Raw genomic sequence first — 17,564 nt, 5'->3', positions numbered from 1 at the left:
GATGGGAGGCTGTCCATTTGCTTCTTCTCTGTGAAATAGCCATAACTAGAGGTGGTACGTCCCATGCAGCTACCCCAATTCCACCAGTGTCTCACCTTTAGAAAATCCTAAAAGGAAAGAAAAAAGGAGTAGAGATGCAACAGGCAAGCTGTGTTTCATTTCCCTACCAAATACACACATTCCCAATATGCTAATGAGCAAATGAGTGATAAAATGTCTTTTTAAAGAAACTAAGAAGAAAAAGTACATATATGTATAGCTACATATATGAATATAGATCTTTGTCTCTCAAACAGCCCCCTAAACCTACCAGGTAAGCCTGACATTTGTGAAGTCTGTAAAATTCCCAGATGATTTATTTTTAATGTAACTGCATCATTGGCCTAAGGTTTCCCGATGGGGCTTCTTAAAGTCTGTCTTTGGAATTTCTAGAAAGGTCCTTAACCATATGCTAAAGAAGTGTCCACATGTAGTGCCAGGCACCGTGGCTCACGCCTGTAATCCCAGCACTTTGGGAGGCCGAAGCGGGCGGATCACTTGAGGTCAGGGGTTCGAGACCAGCCTGGCCAACATGCTGAAACCCCGTTTCTACTAACAATACAAAAAACTAGCTGGGTGCGGTGGAGCACACCTGTAATCCCAGCTACTTGGGAGGTTGAGGCAGGAGCATCGCCGGAACCCAAGAGGCGAAGGTTGCAGTGAGCTGAGGTCGCACCACTGCACTCCAGCCTGGGTGACAGAGCGAGACTCCGAGTCTCAAAGAAAAGTGTCCACGTGGAAAGTTAAGGAATCAAGCTCCTCCACCTGCTTGTTCAAGGGCGTGGTGATTCTGACCTAAACATGACCCCAAATCAACTGCAAGTTTGGTTTGATTTCTTCTCGGAGCAAGTTCTCAGCACCACTTTCTGAAGCCTGGAGCTCGTGGTGTACTTCAGCGGTCACAATCGTGCCAGACGGTGTTGGGGTTGAGAGAATCACTAGGACCTGTGAACTGTCCCGGGAGAGGGAGGCGCCTCTCCCTGTGGAGGAAAGGGGTGGGCTCTGTAAGCTGAACACGGAGCCACCGAGACCACGGCTGTCGGAAGGACAGCTGGTTCTGGTTGCTTTCTCAGGGATGCCGTCCCGGGATCTAAGCTGCAGGGAAGCAGATTCGGAAGAGAAAGGGTCCCGACGCCCAACGGGGAGAGATGGAGACTGCGTCCTCTACAAGATCTGAAACTTCCAGGCACTCTGATCCTTGTAGTCCAGAGGGTCCATGGGATTGTAGGTGAATTTCCAGGTGCCCGTGGGGTCCTTGAATTCCAAGCTATCCACGGGGCTGTAGGCGCCATAGCTCTGGCCTGATAGGGAGGTGGGGGACTGGGCCAGGGAAGGTCCCACAGAGGGGCCAGAGAGGGGGCTAAGAGCTGGGCCCCCTAACTGGGGCACCATGGGAGAAAGGTAGGGGTCTAGGCCGCTGAAATAGGAGCTCGGAGACCCATAGGCGGAGGGGGAAGAGCAGAAAGCGGAGGCCGGGGCATAGGTCATGGCATAGGGGGCCGACGTCAGAGACGGCCCGGAGGCCACCAGCCCAGCCCTCTGCGCCTCAGGCAAAGGGGACTCTGATGCTGGGCTCCAGATGGACACAGTGGCCACTGCCGTGGTTGGGGAGCCTGAGGGGCCGGGCAGAGGGGGACTGTAGGAATCTGAGATGCCCAGAGGGTCTGGACAAACATCCGTGGAGGGTCTTGGGGACGTGCCTGCCTTCCTCTTGGCAGGCCGGGCCTTGGCCTGGCCCCCTGGAGGCTGCTGCTGCTGTTTCTGCTGCTGCCGCTGCTGCCTGCATTTAGCCCTGCGGTTCTTGAACCAAACCTGGGGGTAAGAGGGGAGATGGGGGTGGGTAAGTGGGGAAGAGGCCCAGGAGAGCCGCAGGGTGCTCGGGGATGAGGACGCTTGTTGGTGAGAGGTGCTGGGGTCACATCTCTCTACTTTGCATCCAGCTGTGGGGCATCTATTCATCCATCCATCCATCTATCCATCCAATCATACCTGCGTGTGTGCATGAACACAAACATACGTCATACCTACAGGCATTCATCCATCCAATACAAACATGCACACGTACCATTATGCATACATACACCATACGCACATACATCATGCTTATATTTACCCATCTATATGATCATACATACATCATACACATATTCATCCACCCATCTAATACAAACATGCACACGTACAATTATACATACATACACCATACACATGTATATCATGCCTACATTTACCCATCTATCTGATCACGCATGCATACATCACACACATATACATCATACATTCCCTGGTCCATCTGATCATACATACAAGTATACATACATACATCATACACACATACATCATACATGCATTAATGGAATATCTGATCATGCATACATACATCATACACATATTCACCACCCATCTAATACAAACATGCACATGTACAGTTATACATACATACACCATATGCACATACATCATGCCTACATTTACCCATCTACATGATCATACATACATCATACACATATTCATCCATCTAATACAAACACGCACGTGTACAATTGTACATAAATACACCATATACAGATATGTCATGCCTACATTTACCCATCTATCTGATCATACATACATCATATACATATACATCATACATACATTCCTTGGTCCATCTGATCATACATGCAAATGTACATACATACATTATACACACATATATCATACATGCATTAATGGAGCCATCTGATCACACATACATTATACACATAGCCATCCATCTGATCATACAGATATACAATTATACATACATACATTGTACACACATCATACACACATACATCATGCATATATATACATTAATCCATACATACAATCATACAAACACATATTTCATTTATCCATCTAGTTATATATACATGCATACACTCATATATACATAAATAAATCCATCCAGTCATCCAATCATGCATGCATGCATACATACATCATACCCTACAGGCATTCATCCATCCATCTAATACAAACATACACACATACAATTATACAGGCATGCACCATACATGCATGCATCATGCATACATTTATCCATCTATCTGATCATACATACTTCATACACATATTCATCCATCTGATCATATGAACATACAAATATACAATTATAGGCACATACGTTGTACACACATAACATCATACGTAACTACGCACTAATCTATCTAATCATACATACATACAATCACACAAACACACATATTTCATTTATCCTTCCAATCATACACGTGTGTATGTATATATACATAACATCATACCTGCAGCATACAAACATACATGCATACAATTATACATACATACACCATACACACATACATTATGTAGACATCCATCTGATCATACATACATACCTCACACATGTATATGTCATACAAACATTCACCAGTCCACCTGATCATACATACATCAGACATACACTTATCCATCTGATGATACATACAATTGTACACATACATCATACATAGATTCATCCATACATCATAGACACATACATCATACATTAATGGATCTATCTAATCATACATACATCATATGCACATTCATCCATCCATCTGATTATACAAGCATACAAATACACAATTACACACACATACATCATACACACATACATCGTACACATATACACATTAATTTATCCAATCATACTTATATCCAATCACACAAACACACACATTTTATTTATCTGTCCAATCACATGTACCTGCATACACTCATATATACATAAATACACCCATCCAGCTGGGCACAGTGGCTCACATCTATAATCCCAGCACTTTGGGAGGCCAAAGCAGGTGGATCATGAGGTCAAGAGTTCGACACCAGCCTCACCAACAGGGTGAAATCCTGTCTCTATTAAAAATACAAAAATTAGGCCGGTATGGTGGTGCGTGCCTGTAATTCCAGCTACACAGGAGGCTGAGGCAGGAGAATTGCTTGAAGCCAGGAGGCGGAGGTTGCAGTGAGCCGAGATCGTGCCACTCCAGCCTGGGCAACAGAGCGAGACTCTGTTTCAAATAAATAAATAAATACACCCATCCATCCAATCATGCATGCGTGTATACATGCAATTGTACATGTGTACATACATCATGTATACATATATCAAGTGTGCATACATTCATCATCTAATCATACCTACGTGCGTTCGTACAAACACACATATATAAATGTATCCGTCCATCATACACACAGACACTTATATATACACATACATACACTCATCCATGCTTCCAGTCATACATGCACACACACATATACAGTCACACATACATTCATCTCTGCATCCACCTATCCATCCATCTGTCTATTCAGTCAATGAATAAACATGCATTAACCATCTTCTGCTACTCTGAGGGTCCATCAGTGGAATTGACATTCTAGTTGGGAGAGACAGAGTCTAAATAAACGGACTCTGAGATACCATATGTAAACTGTATGAGCGCATGATCATATGAACATACAAATATACAATTATAGGCACATACATTGTACACACATAACATCATACAAAGCTATGCACTAATCTATCTAATCATACACACATACAATCACACAAACACACATATTTCATTTATCCTTCCAATCATACACATGTGTGTAGGCACATATACGTAACATCGTACCTGCAGCATACAAACATATGTAACTGTATGGTATCTCAGAGGGCGATAGATACAAACATACGTAAACTGTATGGTATCTCAGAGGGCGATAGATACAAGCATACGTAAACTCTATGGTATCTCAGAGGGCGATAGATACAAGCATACGTAAACTCTATGGTATCTCAGAGGGCGATAGATACAAGCATACGTAAACTCTATGGTATCTCAGAGGGCGATAGATACAAGCATACGTAAACTCTATGGTATCTCAGAGGGCGATAGATACAAGCATACGTAAACTCTATGGTATCTCAGAGGGCGATAGATACAAGCATACGTAAACTCTATGGTATCTCAGAGGGCGATAGATACAAACATACATAAACTCTATGGTATCTCAGAGGGCGATAGACACTGTGGAGGAAACGATTGAGCGGGATAGCGGGCAGCAGTAGAGTCAGGGTCTTGGGGAAATACTGCAATGTTAAATGCTGTGTTCAGCGTGGGTCTCATTGATTGATAAACAAAGACTCGAACAAGGGACCTGCTGTGTGGTTATCTGGAAAATAAGGATTCCAGATAGAGAAAACTTATTGCAAAGGGCCGAGGCAGGAGGGTGCTTGGCAGGCAGGTCAGAGGCCGGCGCGGCTGGAGAGGAGCCAGGGGCGATGAGAGCCTTAAGAGGCGGTCAGTGGTATGGTGGGGAGAGGAATTATTGTCTCCTTGATAACTTTGGCTGTCACTCTGTGATCTCTCCCTCCTCCCATCACTCTGAGTTCCAGGGAGGGCCCCTGGAAGGTCACAGGAAGGGTCGGGAGGGGTCCAGGGACCCGCCACCCCACCTGAACCCTGGACTCAGGCAGATTGATCTTCAGAGCCACCTCCTCGCGGGCATAGACGTCTGGGTACTGGGTCTTGGCAAACAGTGCCTCCAGCTCCTCCAGTTGGCTCCGGGTGAAGGTGGTCCGCTCCCGCCGCTGCTTCCTGGGGGCGCCTGGGGTGGGACGGGAAACAGGACCCTCAGGTCATCCACCATGGGCTGATGTGAGGCCCTGAGGCTGGGTGGGATGCCAAGAATTCCATCCCGGTTGCCATCTGCCTAAACTAAGAATGGAATGCACATTCCCTTTCCTTCTATGCCTTCCTCTGTGCCTGGCACTCTGTGGCTCCTGCCTGACCCCAAGGGGAATTGGTTTTAGCTCTACGAGGAGGTGTGTGAGCCGTTTCTCCCTCTTCTAAGCTTTCTCATGCACTAAAACATATTCAGTTGAAGCATGACATCACTGCCATTCAACAATTTCTAGCCTATAAAAGTAGCAAGTCTGGGCCGGGCGCGGTGGCTCATGCGTGTAATCCCAGCACTTTGGGAGGCCGAGGCGGGCAGATCACAAAGTCAAGAGATCAAGAACCAGCCTGGCCAACATGGTGAACCCCTGTCTCTACTAAAAATACAAAACATTAGCCAGGTGTGGTGGCTCCCAGCTACTCGGGAGGCTGAGGCAGCAGAATCGCTTGAACCCAGAAGGCAGAGGTTGCAGTGAGCTGAGATTACGACACTGCACTTCAGCCTGGTGACAGAACGAGGTTCAGTCTCAGAAAAAAAAAAAGAAAGTAGCAAGTCCACACTGCTCAACGTAATGCGAAAAAGAAAAACAAAAACAAAAACAAGAGCTAAAGAATAATGCTAATAATGCTACAAATAACTGAGTACTCACTTCTCTTAAAAATAGGCTTTATGAAAATTAGCTGGGCATGGTGGCGTGTGCCTGTAATCCCAGCTACTTGGGAGGCTGAGGCAGGAGAGTCACTGGAACCTGGGAGGCGGAAGTTGCAGTGAGCCAAGATTGCACCATTGCACTCCAGCCTGGGCAGGAGTGAAAGTCTGTCTAAACTCCATCTCAAAATAAATAAATAAATAAATAAATAAGGCTTTGCAGGCCAGGTGCAGTGGCTCATGCCTGTAATCCCAGCACTTTGGGAGGCTGAGTCAGGTGGATTATTTGAACCCAGGAGTTTGAGATCAGCCCGGGCAACATAGGGAGACCCAATCTCTACAAAAAAAAAAAAAAAATTAATTTTTTTCTATGTTTTGTATAATCCGGATCCTGCACAATCTACAAAAACTTTAAAAAGTTAGCCAGACATGGTGGCATGCACCTGTAATCCTAGCTATTTGGGAGGCCGAGGCAAGAGGATCGCTTGAGCCCAGGAGTTCAAGGCTGCAGTGAGCCATGATTGCACCATTGCACTTCAGAGTGGACAACAAGAGTGAGTCCCTGTCTCAAAAATGAAATAAAACAAACAAACAAATAAACAAAGCTTTGCTGCCTCGGCACGATGGCTCACACCTGCAGTCCCAGCTACTCAGGAGGCTAAAGTGGGAGGATCGCTTGAACCCAGGAGTTTGAGGCTGCAGTGAGCCGTGACCGTCACCACTGCACTCCAGCCTGGGCGACAGAGTGCAAAATCCTATCTCTGAAAAATAAATAAATAATAAAGTTTTTTTTTTGTTTGTTTGTTTTTTTTTTTTTTTTGAGACGGAGTCTTGCTCTGTCCCCTGGGCTGGAGTGCAGTTGCCGAATCTCAGCTCACTGCAAGCTCCGCCTCCCGGGTTTACGCCATTCTCCTGCCTCAGCGTCCCGAGTAGCTGGGACTACAGGTGCCCGCCACGTCGCCCGGCTAGTTTTTTTTTTTTGTATTTTTAGTAGAGACAGGGTTTCACCATGTTAGCCAGGATGGTCTCGATCTCCTGACCTCGTGATCCGCCCGTCTCGGCCTCCCAAAGTGCTGGGATTACAGGCTTGAGCCACCGCGCCCGGTCTAATAATAAAGTTTTGCTAACAGATGAAAATTCCTCTTGATTCCCCTTCCAAATTACATTCCCTCTTCCCCACCCCAAAAGGAACCTCTGTCCTGAATTTCTAGGACTACACATGTTTTTCTAAGTGACATGCATTTCAGATGAATGCAGAGGGCTGGTATATGGCCCTGAAGTCGCCCCTGTGACTGCTTTTTTCCTGGGGGCAGAGGGACCCCAGAGGTGCTCTAAGAGGTGAGGCCAGCCTGGGGTGCCAAGAGAAATGACTGTACTCACTTGGGTAGGGCACAGCCTGGTGCATCAGATCCACACTGGGGCCACTTAGGGCCAAGGCGTTGACAGAATAGTGAGGCCCCGGGTTCATATACGCCATCATGATCTTCCGGGACGCTGAGGCCCAAGTCAGGGGGCCTGCAAGAGAAGAGAAGGGATGCTCACTCACTTACCAGTTACTCACCATGGGGTTACAAGCAGGCTGAGATTCAAATCCTGCCTCGGTCTTCTCTTAGGTACGTGACCTTGGCCATTTATCTCACCTCCGTACCTCTGTGTCCTCACATGTAAAATGGCCTCTGCTTAAGGTTCTCAGAGCTTCCTTGAGACTCTGCAAAGCAGAGAGCTGAAGTGATCACGCGCCTCATAAGTGCGAGCTCTTATTCCTACTCTACCCTCTAAAACAATCTCATCCTGGCTGGGCACAATGTCTCACATCTGTAGTCCCAGCACTTTGGGAGGCCAAGGTGGGAGGATCACTTGAGCTCAGGAGTTTGAGACCAGCCTGGGCAATATAGCAAGACCCTGTCTCCAAAAAAAAAGTGTTTTTTAAAAAGTTAACTGGGAGTGGTGATGCATGCCTGTAATCCCAGCTACCCAGGAGGCTGAGGTGGGAGGATCACTTGAGCCCAGGAGTTTAGGGCTGCAGTGAGCTGTGTTCAGGTCACTGTACTCCATCCAGCCTGGGTGACACAGCAAGACTCTAAGAAAAAACAAAACAAATCTGATCCCGTAACACTTCCTCATCCAAGATCCCTTCTTTCTGTGACCATGGGCAAACACTCTCAGCCTCACTGATAACCAAGGACTGCAGGTTGACCAACCATCCCTGTTTGCCCAGAATGGAGGAGAGGTGGGTGTATCTTGGAACATAGGACTTTCAGGCTAGAACCAGAATGGTCCCAGCCAAACTGGATTGGCTGGTCACCCTAAGGGAGAGTTGCATTAAAAGGACAGTAAAGGCCAGGCAAGGTGGCTCATGCCTGTAATCCCAGCACTTTGGGAGGCTGAGATGGGCGGATCACCTGAGGTCGGGAGTCCAAGACCAGCCTGGCCAATATGGTGAATCCCGATCTGTATTAAAAATGCAAAAATTAGCCAGGCATGGTGGCCCACGCCTGTAATCCCAGCTACTCGAGAGACTGAGGCAGGAGAATCGCTGGAACCCGGGAGGCAGAGGTTGCAGTGGGCCGAGACGGCACCACCGCACTCCAGCCTGGGCAACAGAGCAAGACTCTGTCTCAAAACAAAACAAAACAAAACAGCAACAACAACAACAAAAAACTACAGTAGGGGCCAAGAAAGGCAGCTCACACCTGCAGTCCCAGCGCTTTGGGAGGTCAAGGCAGGAGAATCACTTGAGCCCAGATGTTCAAAATCAGCCTAGGCAACATAGTGAGACCCCCATCTCTGAAAAGAAAAAAAAAAAAAAACCAGTGATTGTGGATCTTCCATGATCACCTTGACCTATCAGGTTGGCAAAGATGAAAGAGGTTGATAACTTCCAGCACTGGGGTCAGTGTCGGGAAAGGCGCACTCCCGTGGCAGATAGGTAGCAGAACAGGTTGCAACAAACTTATCGAAGTAAAATGCCATCTTTCTTTTCTCCTAGTAATTCACCTTCAATGTACACCTCAGTCGCCTTGTTGGAAAATGGGAATGAAAATCGCATTAAGGGCCAGGCGCGGTGGCTCACACCTGTAATCCCAGCACTTTGGGAGGCCAAGGCAGGCAGATCAGTTGAGGTCAGGAGTTTGAGATTAGCCTGGTCAACATGGTGAAACTCCTTCTTTACTAAAAATACAAAAATGAGCCAGGTGTGGTGGCGTGTGCCTGTAATCCCAGCTACTTGGGAGGATGAGGCAGGAGAATCACTTGAACCCAGGAGGCGGAGATTGTAGCGAGCCAAGATGGTGCCACCACACCCCAGCCTGGGCTACAGACTCCATCTCAAAAAAAAGAAAAGAAAAAGAAAATAGCATTTATGTTCAGGTGGCAACATAGCGAAACTCTCCTGTCTCTACAAAAAATTATTTTTTTTTATTTTTAAAGTAAGCCTGGGCCGGGCGCGGTGGCTCAAGCCTGTAATCCCAGCACTTTGGGAGGCCGAGACGGGTGGATCACGAGGTCAGGAGATCGAGACCATCCTGGCTAACATGGTGAAACCCCGTCTCTACTAAAAATACAAAAAACTAGCCGGGCGACATGGCGGGCGCCTGTAGTCCCAGCTACTTGGGAGGCTGAGGCAGGAGAATGGCGTGAACCCGGGAGGCGGAGCTTGCAGTGAGCTGAGATCCGGCCACTGCACTCCAGCCTGGGCGGCAGAGCGAGACTCCGTCTCAAAAAAAAAAAAAAAAAAAAAAAAAAAAGTAAGCCTGGGCACAGTGGCTCACGCCTGTAATCTCAGCACTTTGGGAGGCCAAGGCAGGCGGATCACCGAAGGTCAGGAGCTCGAGACCAGCCTGGCCAACATGGTGAAACCTTGTCTCTACCGAAAATACAAAAAAAGCTGGGCATGGTGGTGGGTGCCTGTAATCCCAGCTACTCAGGAGGCTGAGGCAGGAGAATCACTTGAACCGGGGAGGCAAAAGTTGCAGTGAGCCAAGATCGCACAATTGCACTCCAGCCTGGGTGACAGAGCAAGACTCTGTCTCAGGAAAAAAAAAAAATAAAGCATAAGGCTACTCTCTGAACTGATTTTAAAAGATCTCTAGTATATAATTTTTAAAAAATTGTTCTAGGGACCGGGCGCAGTGGCTCATGCCTCTAATCCCAGAACTTTGGGAGGCCAAGGTGGCCGGATCACCTGAGGTCAGGAGTTCGAGACTAACCTGGCCAACATGGTGAAACCCCGTCTCTACTAAAAATACAAAAATTGGCCGGGCATGGTGGCAGGTGCCTGTAATCCCAGCTACTCAGGAGGCTGAGGCAGGAGAATCGCTTGAGCTCAGGAGGCAGAAGTTGCAGTGAGCCGAGATTGTGCCATTGCACTCCAGCCTGGGGCACAAGAGCGAGACTTCATCTCAAAAAAAAAAAAAAATATTCTAGGCTTGGCAGTAAGACAAAAGACTGACAGCATGTCATTTCCAAGTCATTTGGGAGTCTTGTCTAACAGACCCACCTGAAGTTTACTTCATATTCTTTTTTTTTTTTTTTGAGATGGAGTCTCCCTCTGTCGCCCAGGATGGAGTGCAGTGGCCGGATCTCGGCTCGCTGCAAGCTCCGCCTCCCGGGTTCATGCCATTCTCCTGCCTCAGCCTCCCGAGTAGCTGGGACTACAGGCGCCCGCCACCTCGCCCGGCTAGTTTTTTTTTTTTTTTTTTTTTTGTATTTTTTAGTAGAGACAGGGTTTCACCGTGTTAGCCAGGATGGTCTCGATCTCCTGACCTCGTGATCCACCCGTCTCGGCCTCCCAAAGTGCTGGGATTACAGGCTTGAGCCACCACGCCCGGCCTACTACATATTCTAAGGCAGCAGTCCTCAACCTTTTTGGCACCAGGGACTGGTTTCATGAAAGATAATGTATTCTATGCATGGGGGTGGGCAGTGCATTAGATTCTCATAAGGAGCATGCAACCTAGATCTCTCACACACGCAGTTCACAATAGGGCTCACGCTCCTGTGAGAATCTAGAACCACTACTGATCTGACAGGAGACAGGGCTCAGGCGGTAATGCTCGCTCACCAGCTGTGCAACCCCATTCCTAACAGACGACAAACTGGGGGCTGGGGATCCTGTTCTAAGGGACTGCACCTGTGTTTGATTTACTATTCTTTTGTTTGTTTCTTTGTTTGTTTTGTTTTGTTTCTTTGAGACAGAGTCTTGCTCTGTCGCCCAGGCTGGAGTGCAATGGCATGATCTTGGCTCACTGAAGCCTCTGTGTCCTGGGTTCAAGCGATTCTCCTGCCTCAGCCTCCCGAGTAGCTGGGACTACAGGCACCCACCACCACGCCCAGCTAATATTTGTATTTTTAGTAGAGACAGGGTTTCACCATGTTGGCCAGGCTGGTCTCGAACTCCTGACCTCGTAGTTCTCTCGCCTCGGCCTCCCAAAGTGCTGGGATTACAGGCATGAGTCACCGCGCCTGGCCTACTATTCATTATTGATTAGAGTCTAGACTTCAACAAGGTAAATAGTAACCTCAGGAAGTTTGGTTGCAAATGATTTCTCTCTGGTAGAAAAGATAACCTCAAAGGTCACAGTTGTATTGCCCTGTAGGTCTTTAACCAGTTTTGTATCTAACCTGGCAAACTTTCTCCAGCACGTCTTTCCTGACTAAACGTATTAACTTCTGTTCATCAAATTATCCTTTTTTTTTTTTTTTTAAGGAGTCTCTCTCTGTCGCCCAGGCCGGAGTACAGTGGCACAATCTCGGCTCACTGCAACCTCCGCCTCCTGGGTTCAAGCGATTCTCCTGCCTCAGCTTCCCAAGTAGCTGGGATTACAGGCGTGAGCCACCACGCCCAGATAATTTTTTGTATTCTTAGTAGAGACAAGGTTTCACCATTGTTGGCCAAGCTGGTCTCGAACTCCCAACCTCAGGCGCCTGCCACCATGCCTGGCTAATTTTTGTATTTTTAGTAGAGATGGGGTTTCACCACGTTGGCCAGGATGCTCTCGATCTCTTGGCCTTGTGACCTGCCCGCCTCAGCCTCCCAAAGTGCTGGGATGACAGGCATGAGCCACTGCATCCAGCCCAAATTCTCCTTTGAGACAGCTGGTTCCTTCATTCATGGCTTAAATAAATCTTTGACCCGTGCTTGTTATATATGTGTCAGAGAATCAGATTTGTTTTTGGGATTTTTTAAGAGATAGGGTCTCCCTCTGTCATCCAGGCTGAAGTGCAGTGGCGTGGCCATAGCTCACTGCAGCCTCCAACTCCTGGGCTCAAGTGATCTTCCCACCTCAGCCTCCCAAAGTTCTAGGACTACAGACATGAGCCACCACACCTGGCCAAATGGTTTTTTTCTTTTTAATTTAATTGTACTTTGACAATAAGTGTTTGTGAATGTTATTTTATATATTGTATATGACCAAACGATATATATTTATTATATGTATTTGTTATTTTATATATTTTTTTTTTCTTTTTTTTTGAGACGGAGTCTCACTCTGTCCACCAGGCTGGAGTGCAGTGGCGTGATCTCGGCTCACTGCAAGCTCTGCCTCCTGGGTTCACGCCATTCTCCTGCCTCAGCCTCCCTAGTAGCTGGGACTACAGGCGCCCGCCACCGCGCCCAGCTAATTTTTTGTATTTTTAGTAGAGACGGGGTTTCACCATGGTCTCGATCTCCTGACCTTGTGATCTGCCCGCCTCGGCCTCCCAAAGTGCTGGGATTACAGGCGTGAGCCACCGCGCCCGGCCGTTATTATATATTATAAATATTATAATATTATAATATTTGTATCTTCAAAGGAAACAAGTATGGTGCTGGGCAGTGTGTATACCTCGCAACCATTTGTGTTTTTTTTTTTTTTTTTTTTTTGAGATGGAGTCTCGCTCTGTCGCCCAGGCTGGAGTGCAGTAGCCGGATCTCAGCTCACTGCAAGCTCTACCTCCTGGGTTTACGCCATTCTCCTGCCTCAGCCTCCCAAGTAGCTGGGACTACAGGCACCCACCACCACGCCCGGCTAGTTTTTTTTTTTTTTTTAGTAGAGATGGGGTTTCACCGTGTTAGCCAGGATGGTCTCGATCTCCTGACCTCGTGATCCGCCCATCTCGGCCTCCCAAAGTGCTGGGATTATAGGCTTGAGCCACCACGCATGGCCCCATTTGTGATTTTTAAAGCAATGCAGACGGCCAGGTGCTGTGTCTCACACCTATGATCTCAGCAGTTTGGGAGGTCAAGGTGGGCAGATTGCTTGAGCTCAGGAGCTTGAGACCAGTCTGCGTAACATGGTAAAACCCTGTCTCCACACACACACACACACACACACAAACACACACAAAATACAAAAATTGCTCAGGCATGGTGGCCTGCACCTGTAGTCTCAGTTACTCAGGAGGCTGAGGTGGGAGGATTGCCGGAGCCCAGGATTTGGAGACTGCAGTGAGCTATGAGCATGCCACTGCACACCAGCCTGGGCAATAGAGCAAGACCTTGTCTCAAAAACAATAATAAATAGGCCAGGTGCAGTTGCTCATGCCTGCAATCCCAGCACTTCGGGATGCCGAGGCAGATTGATCACCTGAGGTCAAGAGTTCGAGACCAGCCTGGCCAACATGGCAAAACTCTGTCTCTACTAAAAATACAAAATTAGGCGGGCATGGTGGTGGGCGCCTGTAATCCCAGCTACTCCAGAGGCTGAGGCAGGGAAATCGCTTGAACCCGGGAGGCAGAGGTTGCAGTGAGCCGAGATCCCGCCATTGCACTCCAGCCTGGGCAACAAGAGCGAAACTCCATCTCAAAAAAAAAGTAATAATAATAAAATAAATTTTAAAATAAAAATAAAATAAAAACACAAAAATTAGCCAGGCATGGTGTTGCATGCCTGTAATCCCAGCTACTTGGGAAGCTGAGGCAGGAGACCCTCTGGAACCTGGGAGGTGGAGTTTGCAGTGAGCCGAGATTGTGCCAGTGCACTCCAGCCTGGGTGGCAGAGTGAGACTCCATCTCAAAAATAATAAGTATAGGCCGGGCGCGGTGGCTCAAGCCTGTAATCCCAGCACTTTGGGAGGCCGAGACGGGCGGATCACGAGGTCAGGAGATCGAGACCATCCTGGCTAACACGGTGAAACCCCGTCTCTACTAAAAAATACAAAAAACTAGCCGGGCGAGGTGGCGGGCGCCTGTAGTCCCAGCTACTCGGGAGGCTGAGGCAGGAGAATGGCGTAAACCCGGGAGGCGGAGCTTGCAGTGAGCTGAGATCCGGCCACTGCACTCCAGCCCGGGCGACAGAGCGAGACTCCGTCTCAAAAAAAAAAAGAAAAAATAATAATAATAATAATAATAATAAGTATTATTATTAATTAATTAATTAAATGAGGCATTGATTTTACTCATGTGTAGAATATACACTTGTATATGCATAGAAAATTCCCAGGAAGGAAGCAAGCTACTGGTACCAGTGACTGCCTCTGGGAAGGAGTGCTAAAGCCGTATCTTGTTTCTATAGTTTGGATTCCTTTTTAATTGTGCGTGTGTGCGTGCGTGTGTGTGTGTGTGTGTGTGTGGTTTTGTCAAAAGCAAAAACAACAATGAAATCTTCAAAAAAGCAAACAGAACATGAAAACCCTCTGAGGGTTCCTCACTGCCCTCATTAGGATGGCCTCAGAAAACCTCTCAACCTCCAGGGCTATTTACATAAGCCGTTTCCTGGGCTAGGAACGCCTCTTCCCCACCCCAAAACCCCTCTCACCAGCTAACCCCTTCTCCTCCAGGTCTCAGCTCAGCTACTTTCCCCAGAGAAACCAACCTACGCCCCTGAACTGGATTTTACACACACACACACACTCCCTACCTCCTTGTCTTCAAGACACAGCTTGTATTAAATGACATATTTATATGTTTGTTTATCTATCTCTCTCCCTCAAATTCTATCAGTTACCTGAGTTCAGGGACTGGAAATATCTCGGTTCCTGCCATGTCCCCAGCACCCCCAATAAATATTTGAAACATAAGAAATAGAATTAAAAATGGATGGCGTTGCCGGTCACGGTGGCTCACGCCTGTAATCCCAGCACTTTGGGAGGCCAAGGCAGGCGGATCACGAGGTCAGGAGATCGAGACCATCCTGGCTAACATGGTGAAACCCCGTCTCTACTAAAAATACATAAAAAATTAGCTGGGCGTGGTGGCGGGCGCCTGTAGTCCCAGTTATTCAGGAGGCTAAGGCAGGAGAATGGCGTGAACCCGGTAGGCGGAGTTTGCAGTGAGCCGAGAAAAAAAAAAAAAATGAAAAATGGATGGCGTTTATTTTCAGCTCTCACCCCTTCATTTCTCTCACTGTCCTTTCCTTCTCATCCCTCACGTGAGGAGGGGGGACAGATTCTGTTTATTTTAAGTGAGATTCTACTGCTAATTCAGTAAATATTTTTTGAATGCCTTCCCTGCTCTAGGAACTAGGAATATAGCAAGAAATAAGACCACAGCTCCTCTGTTCTCATAGAATTGAACTTCTTGGTTCCGTTCCTAGAGAAACCAGTAATGAACAAGGAAAAAAAAATAGTCTCACTCTTGTCCCCCAGGCTGTAGTGCAATGGTGCGATCTCGGCTCACTGCAGCCTCTGCCTCCCGGGTTCAAGTGATTCTCCTGCCTCAGCCTCCCGAGTAGCTGAGATTACAAGTGCCTGTCACCACACCCAGCTAATTTTTTGTATGTTTAGTAGAGACGGGGTTTCACCATGTTGGCCAGGCTGGTCTCAAACTCCTGACCTTGGGTGATCCTCCCACCTCGACCTCCCAAAGTGCTGGGATTACAGGCGTGAGCCACCACGCCTGGCTTTTTTTTTTTTTTTTTTTAAATAAAGATGCCATGGCCGGGGGCAGGGACTCACGCCTGTAATTCCAACACTTTGTGAGGCTGAGTTATGAGGATCATTTGAAGTCAGGAGTTTGAGATCAGCCTGGCCAACATGGTAAAACCCCATCTCTACTAAAAATACAAAGATTAGCCAGACATGGTGATGCGTGCCTGTAATCCCAACTACTTGAGAATCACTTCAACCTGGGAGGCGGAGGTTGCAGTGAGCTGAGATGTCACTACTGCACTCCAGCCTGGGCGACAGAGCAAGACGCTGTCTCAAAAAAAAAAAAAAAAAAAAAAAAAAAGCCTTCAGCAAGTTTCAAAAACTCCCGGAAAATAAAACAGGTGGAAAAAAAAGCCTTTAGAAAGTTTCAAGAACTCCCAAGAAAATAAAACAGGTTGTTATGAGAATGAAGGAGTTTGGGGTGGAGTGAGGCATCTAAGAAGTTTTGTGGATCTGGGATAGAGATTTCCAGGAAAAAAAAAAAAAAAAAAAAAAACAGGTGCAAAGGCTTGGAGGCTGGGCTGGACTCTCACACTGTCACCCTGAGTGAGACGGAGTCTCCAACTTGGTCTTGTTGGAGGAGAAACAAGGCACCCCACAGCAGAGTGGTCATGGAGAAAAGCAGAAAGAACAAGTAAAACCTGGCAGGAATGTCACGAGGAGGCTCAGTGCTGACAATAAAATCAAAAGCAGCTACATTAAATCCCCAAAATCAAACTGCCTCCAAGGTAACTCCCAATAATCCTTACCCGCTGATATTCATGCCCTGTGTAGTCCCTACTAACAAGCAGGCTGACGTGTGTAACCAACGGGATATTGCAGAAATGACAGAGCGTAGCTTCCAAGGCTAGCACCTGCTCTAAGGACAGCCAGCCGCCATGTTGTGAGGATGCTCAAGCCATCCCATGGAGAGGTCTATGTGGCAAAGAAATGAGGCCTCCTGCCAACAGCTGTGAGAGTAAGCTACTATGGATGTTATCTCCCCAGCCTCAGCCAAGCCAGTAAGTGACTTCAGTCCTGGTCGACATGTGACTACAGCCCCGTGGAACACCCTGAGCCGGAATAATCCAGTTAAGCCACTCTTGGACTCCTGTCCATCAGAAACTATGAGAGATCATAAATGTTTATTGTTTGGGCCGGGCGTGGTGGCTCATGCCTGTAATCCCAGCACTTTGGGAGGCTGAGGCGGGAGGATCACGAGGTCAGGAGATCAAGACCATCCTGGTTAACACGGTGAAACCCCGTCTATACTAAAAATACAAAAAATTAACTGGGCGTGGTAGTGGGCGCCTGTAGTCCCAGCTACTCGGGAGGCTGAGGTAGGAGAATGG

At 47.4% G+C, this 17,564-nt stretch overlaps 1 protein-coding gene across 2 annotated transcripts in view; it reads right to left on the bottom strand.

The window, feature by feature from the left end:
* CRX (cone-rod homeobox) overlaps positions 1 to 7,864 on the bottom strand; it is a 28,825-nt gene extending 20,961 nt beyond the window's left edge. The window contains exons 1-3 of one of the 2 annotated variants that reach the window (XM_030912921.1): positions 7,765 to 7,864; positions 5,513 to 5,664; positions 1,204 to 1,851 (exon numbers count right to left, since the gene is read on the bottom strand). In XM_030912921.1, the coding sequence (XP_030768781.1) occupies positions 1,204 to 1,851; positions 5,513 to 5,664; positions 7,765 to 7,864 (900 nt within the window). Of the gene's footprint in view, positions 1 to 1,203; positions 1,852 to 5,512; positions 5,665 to 7,764 lie in introns of those variants that run through there. The other variant, XM_030912920.1, reaches the window with a different exon arrangement.
* Between the last annotated feature and the right edge of the window lie 9,700 nt (positions 7,865 to 17,564).

The sequence above is a fragment of the Rhinopithecus roxellana genome, chromosome 12, assembly GCF_007565055.1.
Source record: "Rhinopithecus roxellana isolate Shanxi Qingling chromosome 12, ASM756505v1, whole genome shotgun sequence".
In the NCBI taxonomy this organism is placed as follows: domain Eukaryota; kingdom Metazoa; phylum Chordata; class Mammalia; order Primates; family Cercopithecidae; genus Rhinopithecus; species Rhinopithecus roxellana.
Note: the sequence above shows the minus strand (reverse complement) of the source record. Positions and strands in the feature narration are given on the sequence as shown.